Here is an 11,980-nt window from a genome sequence, read left to right on the forward strand (position 1 = left end):
TAATTGTATCGAGCATGAATCTTTTCAGGTGATTTGGATTGATAAGGAATGTTCGTGTAATTGCAGCCTCATGTTGCATTGTTCTTGACTTGTGACAAGGCACAACGTAGTTTACGTTCATAAGATGCAGGAGCAGAAGTAGCCTATTCAGCCTATCGAGTCTGCTCTGCCATTCAATGAGATCATGGCTGATCTGATAATCCTTAACTCCACTTTCCTGCCTTTTCCCCATAACCCTTGATTCCTTTACTGATTAAAAATCTGTCTATCTCAGCCTTGAATATACTCAACAACCCAGCCTCCACAGCTGTCTGTGGTAAAGAATTCCTTAGATCCACTACCCTCAGAGAAGAAATTCCTCCTCATCTGTGTCTTAAATGGGTGACCCCTTACTCTGAGACCATGCCCTCTGGTCCCAGATTCTCCCACAAGGGGAAACAACCTCTCAGCGTTTACCCTGTCAAGCCCCCTAAGAATCCTGTATGTTTCAACAAGGTCGCCTCTCAATCCTCCAAACTCCAAAGAGTACAGACCTATCCCACTTAACCTCTCCTCATAAGAAAATCCCTCCATACCTGGGATCAACCCAATTAACCTTCTCTGGACTGCCTCCAATACCAGTATATCCCTAGATAAGGGAACCAAAACTGTTCACAGTATTCCAGGTGTAGTCTGACCAGTGGTGTGCACAATTTTAGCAAGACTTCGCCATTTTTACACTCCACTCCACCTGAAATAAAGGCCAACGTTCCATTTGCCTCCCTGTTACTCACTGAACCTGTATACTAGCCCTGTGGGATTCATGCACAAGGACACCCAAATATCTCTGTGCTGCGGCTTTCTGCAGCCTTTCTCCATTTAAATAATATTCAGTACCTCTATTCTTTCCGCCAAAGTGTACAACCTCACACTTTCCCACACCATACTCTGTGGGAATCTGCAGAAAATCCAATGACCCTCTCATTCTGACTAGCCTTATCAGTAGCAAAGTGGGACCCTGACAAGCAAGGCATTGGGCACTTGCCCTTCACACAAATGCAAGTCCCATTTTGAAATCCTGCAGATGTCACAAGCACATCCCTGGACAGAGCTGGAGGCAAAGAAATTCAGGAATGACCTTGACAGCCACTGGTAATGCATATCCACCTGGTCCACTGGGAAGGATGTCTTGTTCCAGGAGGCTACAGATGTCAGCAACAACCTGCTGAGAAATTCTGAGCCTCCTGAAGCACTGCTGCTCAGTCACGTCCAGAAAGCTGATCCTTTGCTGGTAAATCCTGTGTCAGGGGTACCACCTCCTTTGAGCTGGAGCTCTGTGTTCACTCCAGCTGTCCTGTGTAAATCCAAGTGGCTGAAGAAAAGACAGCTGCTGCCCTTGCTCCCTGTCTTGTTCCTTACCAAAAATCCAAGATAAAGCTGCATTAGCTGCTCCCGAGCTGCAGTGAAGTTTGGCAGCTGGGAAGTGCAGATCAAAATCAAAAAAATCCAAGGTAGCAGAAATGAGTTACAAAGTGTTGAAAATCACCTCTAATGCAGTGAAAGCACGCATTCAGAACATGTCCTGTAACCTGCTTCATTTCATGAGTAATATTCAGTACTTAATGGCTTTCCAGCCTGTCAATGTTACAGTCCCATTAATCTCGCCTTGTTGACCCTGGAAACTTTCAGATTGCTTGGAAAATTCGTGTACTGGAAGTTAAAACCAGAATGCAGGGTTAAACCTTTATTCAAAATGCATTTTATATTTTATAAACACCAACTCACCTACCCCATGAGGTTTCCCACGTGCCTTCAAACACGCACCGGTTCATGTAGGATTTCTGACAAGCCAGCATTTCTTTATGTTTTAACACCATCCCAACTTTCAGGATTAAATCCCCCAGTATAAACAAGCTTTTTTGAAATTAAAAACCAATGGAATTTATCATAATGAAAAAAAATTAACATTACACAAATATAAATTTAGTTTTCCAGGGCCAGAGAGGTTGTTCAGAGATAGTTATTGCTTAGTACACTATTAAAAACCTAGTTATACCTTAATAACAAGGCATTACTTTCTCAAGAGGGTATTAAGTGCAATATTACAGCATAGAAGTGGTCCCACACAACCGTAAGGAACCACTACCCACTACAAACCACTTAGAGAGAGTCCTTAACTCCTGCTATCCTCTCTCTAATTCCATGTCAGTTAATCTGCTCCAATAATCTCCTGGGTGGTACCTTATCTGAAAGTCCTGGTACACCACCCCATCTCCCTGCATCTCCCCATCTACCATGTCTGTCATCTCCTCAAAGAAATCCATCACTTTTTTCAATCAAAACCTCATACAGATGTTAAAATAACTAATGGAGCAATCCATCTTTATATTTGATCTCTAATCAAACAGACGATCTTAACCTCCTTTGTGTATATTGTTAGGTTTTTAAAATCCTCACTATCCTTTCTCTTTCAAACTTCAAGGACCAGGAAATATTGAAACTTCAGATTAACACTTGCATGAATAAACATACCACTAGAACCCTTGTGTACAGAGTCCGTGAGATCAATGCCAACTATGCTTGGAGATAGAGAACTCAATAGGGTCAGAGGGCTGCATCTTCCCCCCACCCCCAAATAGTATACAGTGCTCAGGAGTGCTGTTCTTTGCTTGAATTGAAACAATAGCCCTGATTTTAACTGTCCACATAAGGCAGGAGGTCAGTTAAAATAATGCAAGTCAATTCACCCCTCCAATCCTGCCGCTTTCCCACCGTGTTCCAATATTAACAAACAGACAAACAGGTCACCTACAGAAAGAAAGCAGGGTCCTATTTTAAATTGAAGATCATGTCTAATTATGGTCGTCAGGACTGGATCTGCAATTACAAACAGATCTGGGCGGTGGGGGCAGTGCCATCTCCCTGTCAAGCAAACTTGTCAGGAGCTGAACCCTGGGCCAGAAGGGAAGTTTTAACGTTTTATTTTAGGCTTCCTTGTGGGGCAGCAGTGTTCTGCCAGGCCTCACATGGAAGCCAAGGGTCTCCTTTGTTACCTCCATCCTGATTTCTCACAGATCTGTTCTACTGCTGGTGGCCAAAAGATTCACCCCTTGCCCCTTCTCCTTTTGTGGACCCCTAATTGTGACCAAAAGGCTTCTTACTCCTCTTGATCACTGCCAACAGTTTTCTGTTTCCTCAGACCTCCAGACACAATTCTCACCATCAGGTAATCAATCTGACCAGTTATTAGGGGAGACTCTTAGTTTTATTTAAATGAGACACTTCTTTGAGAATGGTGGGGCCTCCAAGTTGCCACCTCCCACTGGGCTCCCCCGCACCCTTCTCACCTGCCCACCGCTTGAGAATTGAAACCAGTGTGTCAGAAAAAAAAGTTAAAAGTCAAACTTTCAATAATTGGCTCAGTAAAGGTGTGCTTACAATAGTTTACAATCTGTTCTCCTTCTGACCTTGCTCACATCTCTGGATTAATTAATTCTCAAATTAATTAATTCCAACATTTTGATGGAATTAAAAATTGAATTGTTCTGTAATGACCATCAAACTAGTAGAACTCCTAACTGCACATGGTGTTCCTGTGACAATGTTGCTTCATATTCATCAAAACACAACACATTTTTACTGTAAATATTTTAACAACTAACTTATTAAACATAGTACAGGTAACATTCCGCTTTTATCACATTTGACCATTATTATCATGTTGAAGGTTTTTTGGAAATCCACATACATTGTAAATCCACAGCTACTCTTCCTTTCTTGAGAAAGACCCCAAGGGAAGCACTGTAATTGACTTCAGCATCGTTGGTTCAGGGAAGAGAAACCTATGCTCATGTGTGAATATCAAATGAGAATAAAATTGAGTCTATGATGCCCAAAGTGTTGGAATAGCCTGTTACCATTCACTATTGAAGCTCTTATATAAAAGGGCTACTTTTGATGAAGCACAAGAAAGTGACTAAATATCTCAGGGAGAGAAGAAATAGAGTCAAATAGAATTGGTATTTAATTTCTCAACAAATTAATTAAGATTAAATAATTGAAAGACTAAAAATTGAACTTCTGATAGAAGAGTACATATTTCTCTTATGTATGACAGCAGCTGGCAATTTTCTTTTTTGTGGGTAGCAGAACAAGCAAGGAAACTGGGGAAAAAAATTACTTGGGAATTAATTTTCGATTAGAATCAAATTATCTCTTGCTTCTTGGGTCCAGCAATTTGTTCTTTAGTCAGCTATTTTGTTGTTTCATGTGCCCATTTTTGGTATCTGGCAGCCATATGTGATTTTTTTTCATGTAATGCATGATTCTGTTGGACATTGGAGCCAAATATGATTTTCTCTGGAAGGTTTGAGCTTTTTTCTCTCTCCTTTGCCCTATGTGGTAGCACGAGAATAATTTCAACTTTCTTGGAGAAACTGTTCCAAGTGTGTGGCAAACAGCGTGAATCGGTTAGTATACACAAAATCAATTTCCTTGTTTGCAGAATCTTTATTTATGGAATTGGGAAATGGAAATTGGAAATACTTGCTTAGTGATAGTGAGTTTGTCACGTAAAGCTGCCCAAGCCACATCCTTTGTCTTTATTTCATTCACTATGTTCACAGTGATTTTTCCTGATGTCACAAAGATACATTATGTCACAGTTACCCTGCTCCAGTATACTGATGATGTCACAGAGGTACAAACTGTGCTGGAAACACTTGCAGCTTAAAGTATCAACAAGGGAAGATGGTTTACAGGATGCTTCCAGTTGGTCTGATCAACTCAGCCCAGAAATACTTGACAGCAGAGAATTTCAATTTCAGAGTGAATGCTACCAGTACCATCTTGAAGATTAAACAGATCTGGACCATAGAGTTTTTGAAGGAAAACTCCCCCATGGTCCACATCAGGAGCTCTCTGAGGAGATACTTAGCTGGAGATAATAATGGGAAAATAACCTGTGATCGGGAGGTTCCCAATCCTTATAATAAGTTTGTAATGATCACACATCCAGATGGCAAGGTCTCCTTCCAGTCTGAGGAAACCAAACGGTACTTGGGAGGAGCAGAAGACAATATCACTTGCTTTGCTCAGGCAATCTCAGAAAGTGAGAAATGGGTGCTGCATCTAGCCATCCATCCCAACATCAGCATGTTCAACCAAGGCAAGAAGAAATACCTGCGGTACGATACCAGTGAGAATGCAGTACAATGTGACAGCGAATTGCCCTGGGGCCAAGATTGTGTTATGACGCTCATGTTTAACTTCAAAGGTACAAGGGACAATCGATCTTTAAAGCTGATTTTATACACTTAAGACCCTGCCTGTATTGTATATTTGCCCCAATTTCCTCCAGCTTTCTGCCATTGCAACTCTGATTGATGGGAGATGTATAAGTGAAGCAGAGCTTAAATGACCTGCTAAAACAGTTCTCTCTGTCATAGCCTCTGTACATCCCCAGTGATATGTCCAACAATGTAGCCTGCTTGAAGTCAAGAAGGTAGAATTTCAGGCAATAGTGTTTAAGCATAAATATTTTCCTTCTAATTTTCTCCCTTAATCTCCTGTGGTTGCTAACTTCTTTGCAAGGCCACAATTCCACATAAGAACATAAGAAGTAGGAGCAAGAGTAGGCCATTTAGCCTTTTGAGCCTGCTCCACCATTTAATATGATCATGGCTGATTTGATTGTGGCTTGAATTCCACTTTCCTGCCAGCACTTCATCACCTTTAACATCCCTGAAGATCAAAAATCTGTCTAACTCAACCTTAAATATATTCAATGATCCAGCCTCCACTGCTCTCTGGGGTGAATTACAAAATTTTACAACCCTCTGAGAGAAGAACTTTCTCCTCATCTCTGTCTTCAATGGGAGATCCCTTATTTTGAAACAATGATCTAGATTACCCCACATTTCTCTCAGCATCTACCCTGTCAAGTCCCCTCAGAATCTTAAATGTTTCAATAAGATCACTTCTCATCCTGCTAAACTCCCATGAGTATAGGCCATGCCTACTCTTTCCTCATAAGATAACCCTTTCATCCCGGGAATCAACCTATAGAACCCTTTCTGAACTCCCTCCAATGCAAGTATATCTTTTCTTAAATAAGGAGACCAAAGCTTTACACAATACTCCAGGTGTGGTCTCACCAATGCTCTGTACAATTGTAACAAGATTTCCCTACTTTTATACTCCATCCCCTTGCAATAAAGTGCCATTCTTCACCTGCAAGTTTATAGCATGAGTGTTAGAAAGGCATTCAATGATGGGGTGCATTGGCCTGACATTGACACCTCAGGGCTTTCCACCAGGAGAAATAAAGCTGGAATCCTGGACCAGAGGAAATGAAACCATTTGTAACACTCCATCTGCTGCCATGTTTATGGTCAACAACAACAACTTGCATTTACATAGCACTTTTAACATAATACAAGGCTTTTCTCAGGAGCAATGTCATGCAAAATTAGACACCGTGCCACATATATATAGGAAAGCTGACCAAGAGCTTGGTTGAAGAAATAGATTTTAAGGAGCTTCTTAAAGAAGAGAGAAGCCAGAACTGAAGGAACAGGGAGTTCGGTGAGTTGTAGGCTAAAGGAGGTTACAGAGAAAGGGAAGAGCAAGGCCATGGTGAAATTTGAGGAAAAGTTAAATTTGAGATGTTGCTCACTGGAGCCAAAGGTGTGTGACCACAGGAGTGATGGATGAACAGGACTTAGTGTGAATTAGGATACAGGCAGCAGAGCTTTAGGTGAAGTTTATGAAGACTGGAAGATGAGAGACCAGCCAAGAGAGTGCTGGAATAGTTGAGTCAGGAGGTAACCAATGAGCAGCAGATGGACAAAATGCAAATAGAAATAGGAATGAGACGAAGATAGATCCTTATGGATTCCAGAAGTAATGGCGATGAAGCAGGAAGAGAAGCCATTGCAGATGATTCTCTGGATATGACTGGGAAGTGGACAAGAGCAATCCCACTCAACCAGACAATGGAAGAGAGGTGATGAAATAATGCTGTGGTCACAAAAAGCTGCAGACAGTTGAGGAAGGGGGAGGAAGGATAGTGCATTATAGCCATAGTCACTTTAGTTCTAATTTGTGACTTTGATGAGCCTTGTTTGTGTTATGGTAGGGCTGGAAGCCCGATTGGAGAGATTCAAACATGGGGCTGCGGGAAAGATGGACATGGATTTGGGAGATGTCACATTCGAGGACTTTGGAGAGGAAAAGGAGATTGGGGATGGGGCAGTAGTTTGCAAGGGCAGAACGGTCAAGTGTAGGTTTTGAGAGGAGGGTTATAATGACAACAATAACATAATTCTGTGAAAATGGCTACAGCAGGTCCATGAAACTTTTTACTTTTCCTCCTTAGAAAGAGTTGTAAATCTTTTATAACATTAACATGATGTGATATAAAAAGTTTCATTTCATTTTGTTCCTAAAGAGAAGAAATATAGCATAAGGACAAGTAGCGGAGATCTTATTGCCTGGAATGGGAAACTTGAGCCCTGTCAGTCATCGCGGACCTTGTACATCCCAGAGATAAGGTGTGGAATGATTTGCTTAAAGGACAATGAAGGAAGATTTTTGACTGGACGAGACAGCTACATTAGAACCATCAAAACTGACAGACCCAGCCTGGATGAATTTTTCTCTCCTGACCCAAGCCCTGGGCAAGTCACCATCAGATCAATACTCAACAGCAAATATGTCAGTCTTAAACCAGGTAAGAAGCAAAATGCATCAAGTGACACCAGAACAGCTTTAGTAAACTTAGATGTTATCAGAATATTGACAATTTTGGTTTCACCACCAAATGTAAGCTTAACATCCTACCTCCTGTTATACCAACAGAACAGAAAATCGCAAATTCTGGAAATCTGAAATAAAAGCCAGAAATGATGGAAACATTCAGCAGATTAGTTAACATTTGTGCAAGTTAATTTTTCAGGTGTAGAAATTGTTGCACCAAATCTGACCATTCTGCCTTTTCTAGGGGTCAAAGTGTTTCTGATAGTACTAAGAACAGGTATGCTTCCTTGTAGCCAAGCAATGTCCTAAATCAGCAATTGTTAATGGCAGAGCAGATGGATCCTCACTTACTATCACTGCCATTATATCTGTAGAGAATGCTTCCTGTCTGAGGTCCTTAGGAAGTCCTCACCTACCTGATCTGAAGTTTTCAATAACCTCACTCGCTATAACAACTTTGAGTCTGGCCTAGGTACTTGGTTAGATTCAGTGGTGCCTTTCACTCCCATAAGCAGTCTGAGTGGGAATTGACTCTCACTGTCCTATATCCACTTACACTACAAAGTCATCCAAGGATGTAACAATGATATACACTTGTGACCTGAACAGGGTATTCATGTCTTTCATACACGTACTCAAGTTCTGTACTACCAAAAGACTAACTTTGTTTTCCAAATTAATTCGTGGAAAACTGAAAAAAAACCCAAAATATGACACAGACTGGCTTTTTTCCTAATTTTTTGCTGTTTCTCTATTATTTCTTATTTCTCTTCTCTTTATCCTCATTTCTATGCCCTCAGCATCCCACTTTCTCGCTCCCAGTTTTCCCTCTTCCTTCTATCCCTTCACATTTTCATTTCTCTCTGAAGCAAAGCCTGCCATTGTAACAATGCAACACATTTAACACTGATTCAACTGACCAACCTGCTATGTAGTCAAAAAGTTGCTTTGCTCCAAATACAAATGTTGTACAATCATTTGAGGGGGTGGGAAAAGGTGCAAGAATAGAATGAGAACAAAAGTGAAGCACTTGACAAAAATCTGTGCCAAGATATTTTTTGTAATATATGTCTTCATAGGATGTTGTTGATGCTGGTAAGGCTACCTTTATTGTCCATCGTGAGTCACATGCTTCCAAGTAGCCAAAGTTGTGTCCTGAACTAGGAATGGCTAATGACAGAGCAGCTGGGTCCTCACTTACTATTGCTACAAATACATCTGTAGAGAGTGCTTCTTGTTGGAGGGGGCCTAACTCTGGGGTCCCCCTCTGACTAATTAACTCATTAGAAAGATAGGGAAATTTTAATGCCAAAAAATGGATGGGTTTGGCTCAGGTGGAAGGTTCAAGTATTAAAAAATCTGAATCCCAACTTCAACCTGCCCTCTCCCAGGTGGGAGGGGAGTAGGCAACCAACTTGGCCCAGGAGGTGGGTTGGAAATTTAAATATTATAATGACCCTGGCATCCTCATAATGGTCCACAATTTCAAATTGAACTCTGGCCAGCTGGACTTTTGTCTCCCGGGAAACCAGTAACTAAAGAAAGGTGAGGACTGCTTGATCCAGAAGGTAAATGCCTTTCCACTGATCTGCCTCGCCACCCATCCCCCAACCTCAGACCCTTTCAATCTCCCCCAACGTCCCCTATTAGACCTGTGATGTCCCATGCCTCCCTCCACCCTGGCCTGTGATCCTGCCAGCCTCTGACTTCACCCACACCCCTTACTCGGCCACTGATCTCTTACCACACGAAACCCCACTTCCCCACTCCCAATCCCCTACACAATATCCAACATCTGACCTCTCAGGCCTCCAATCTCCCGCAACTCCCATACCCAACACTTCCATTGACCTCTGATCTCTTAAATTCGGCATGGCCTGAGAGACACCCGTTCTTTTGGGTTCCCCGATCTCAATCCAGCACTTGTACTCCCTCGCCACCTCCCAAGTAAAATTCCAGCCCATAGTAACAGTTTCAGGGATGAGAAGATCTTTGGCCCATATAGCCCACCTATCTAAAGTATTCCCTTGGTTCATTTCTAATATACCTCAATTCCATTTGTTCAGGAGAACTGGTCTCCTTACTCCTTGAAATCCACTAAGGTTTCTTATTCGACCTGTGCTAACAATCTGTTCCACAAACTTTTACCACTGATTTTGAAAAAACAGTTCTCCTGTATTTCTTATTTTCTTTCATTGTCTTTAATTTGTAAATATGCCCCCTTTTGCTTAAATTCTATACATGGTTGAGAAGGTTACTTACAGTCAATTTTCCCAAATCTTTTATAACTCTAAATACCTGAGAAAGTGGACTTCATTCTTAAACTACTTTTGCTGATGGTGCTTCCACAATGTTGTTCAATAGAAAATTCCCAGATTTTGATCCAGTGTCGATGAAGCCATTGTGATCTGTGTCGAAGTACTGGTTGGATTTATACAGTGAATAGCTGAGCCCTAACATCAAGAAAATCCCTGGTTTAATCCCAGGTCTACATAAAATAAACTGACCTCAACCAGAACAGCAGTAGGAGTGCTGCAATTGAACTTGTGCTTGGGGAGGAAAAAATAACCAGGGTTCACATTGCTGATCATGATCTAGGGATCCCTAGAAGTGTATGTGTGCCCGTATGCAAACTTCAATTGGGGTTTGGCTGCGAAGGTCCCCATCAAATAACCCATTGATTATTGTCAAAGCTTGCACATGAACAACAAGCTGCATTGAACTTGTGTTCCAAGAATGAGTCAATGCCCTGAGGAAGGCAACAGAGAAAATTAGTGAGAAAATGAAGAAATTTCATAATTTTAAAATTGGATACACATCACAACATGTTAATTTTCAGTGGAGTACTGTTGTATCTCTTTGTTAGGTGCAGATGTCTGCGTACACCAGTCACAAGTGACAGACTCTGAGATCTTTCAGATTATCATCAATAACACAACTAGGAAAGCTTGCTTCCGTGGTATTTCAAAGGACTACCTTGCAGTGGTGAGTAATTAACACAGATGTTTTCAACTGACTAACTCAGGAATCTTGATGTTATGGAGTAGAGTAGTTATGGAATGCACTGAAACTTAGTATAAGTGGGGGACGTTGATGTGACTTATTACTGTGATTTTAAATCATAAAATTATGGAGCTTACCAGGTCTGGTAAATATATCAATGTGTTAGCCCAACAGTGTAAGATAGCTGAACTGATATGCAGAGACAATAATTACCCTTCGGTGCTAGCTAGGAGGAGTTACTGAGATGGACAATGCAAAGGAACTACATCTCATGTCCTAACTTGCACCAAGTCCCATTCATCCATTATCCTTGTGCTCGTTGACCTATACTGGGTCACAGTTCAGCAATGCCACAATTTTAAAATTCTTATCATTATTTCAAAACTCTCAATGGCCTCACTCTCTCTATCGCTGTAATCTCCACCAGCCTTACAGCCCTTGAGATCTCTGCATTCCTCTAACTCTGGCATCTTGAGCATCCACAATTTTCTTTGTTCCATTATTGGTAGCTGTGCCTTCAGTTGCTGAGGCCCTAAGCTCTGCAATGCACTTCCTAAACCTCTCAACCTCTACCTCCCTTAGAAGGAAGGATTTTCCACTGTCAGTATGCCAGCCATAGTGTATCATATAAATATACCATTTCAAGCAAAGCTTTCAGTCAACTCTCATTAGTTAGAAAAAGAGATTTACCTTTATTTAGAACTCAGGGCACCACAAAGCACTTTATAGCCAATTAAGTACTTCTGAACTGTTTGTCACTGTTATAATGTATGAGTCCAATAGGAGTTCAATATCTACTGCCGGAAGCTTGCAAAGTAGGGCATATCTTCTTGAACTGCCACAGCTATTTAAAGGGATTGCAGCAGCAATTTAAAGGTAAGTGTCCTTTTGGAAACACAAAATAGTGGACAGTACAAAAATCATTTCTGATGAATTTATGGAGCAGCACCTGCAAAGAACGCCTTGCGTCACAGATGCAGAAGTAAAGATGCTGCTGCAGAAAGTGGTTGAAATGAGAGGGTGCCTTGTTTGGCACTCCAGTCCAACCTCCCCACAGGAAAACAGTGCAATGTAATGGGAAGAAATGGTGGAAAGAGTGAATGTCCTCTCCAACACTCAAAGGATTTCTCATCTGTAACTGTCAACCTGAGAAAATCTGCCAAGCTAAGGTTAAAGGACACAGTACAGTTTCAAGTACATATCCAATTCCCTTTTCAAAGTTCCGATGGAATTTGTGTCT

The 11,980-nt window shown here is 41.3% G+C and overlaps 1 protein-coding gene across 1 annotated transcript; it reads left to right on the plus strand.

Moving 5' to 3' along the window:
* Positions 1 to 4,728: 4,728 nt before the first annotated feature.
* LOC144677350 (fascin-like) lies at positions 4,729 to 10,722 on the plus strand (the record flags this gene model as incomplete). The annotated part of the gene is made up of 3 exons (XM_078537487.1): positions 4,729 to 5,254; positions 7,430 to 7,711; positions 10,604 to 10,722. Coding segments are annotated over exons 1-3 (927 nt in total), but the record flags the coding sequence as incomplete, so codon positions are not given.
* Positions 10,723 to 11,980: the final 1,258 nt, after the last annotated feature.

This window comes from Cetorhinus maximus, unplaced genomic scaffold, assembly GCF_964194155.1.
Source record: "Cetorhinus maximus unplaced genomic scaffold, sCetMax3.hap1.1 HAP1_SCAFFOLD_2451, whole genome shotgun sequence".
In the NCBI taxonomy this organism is placed as follows: Eukaryota; Metazoa; Chordata; class Chondrichthyes; order Lamniformes; family Cetorhinidae; genus Cetorhinus; species Cetorhinus maximus.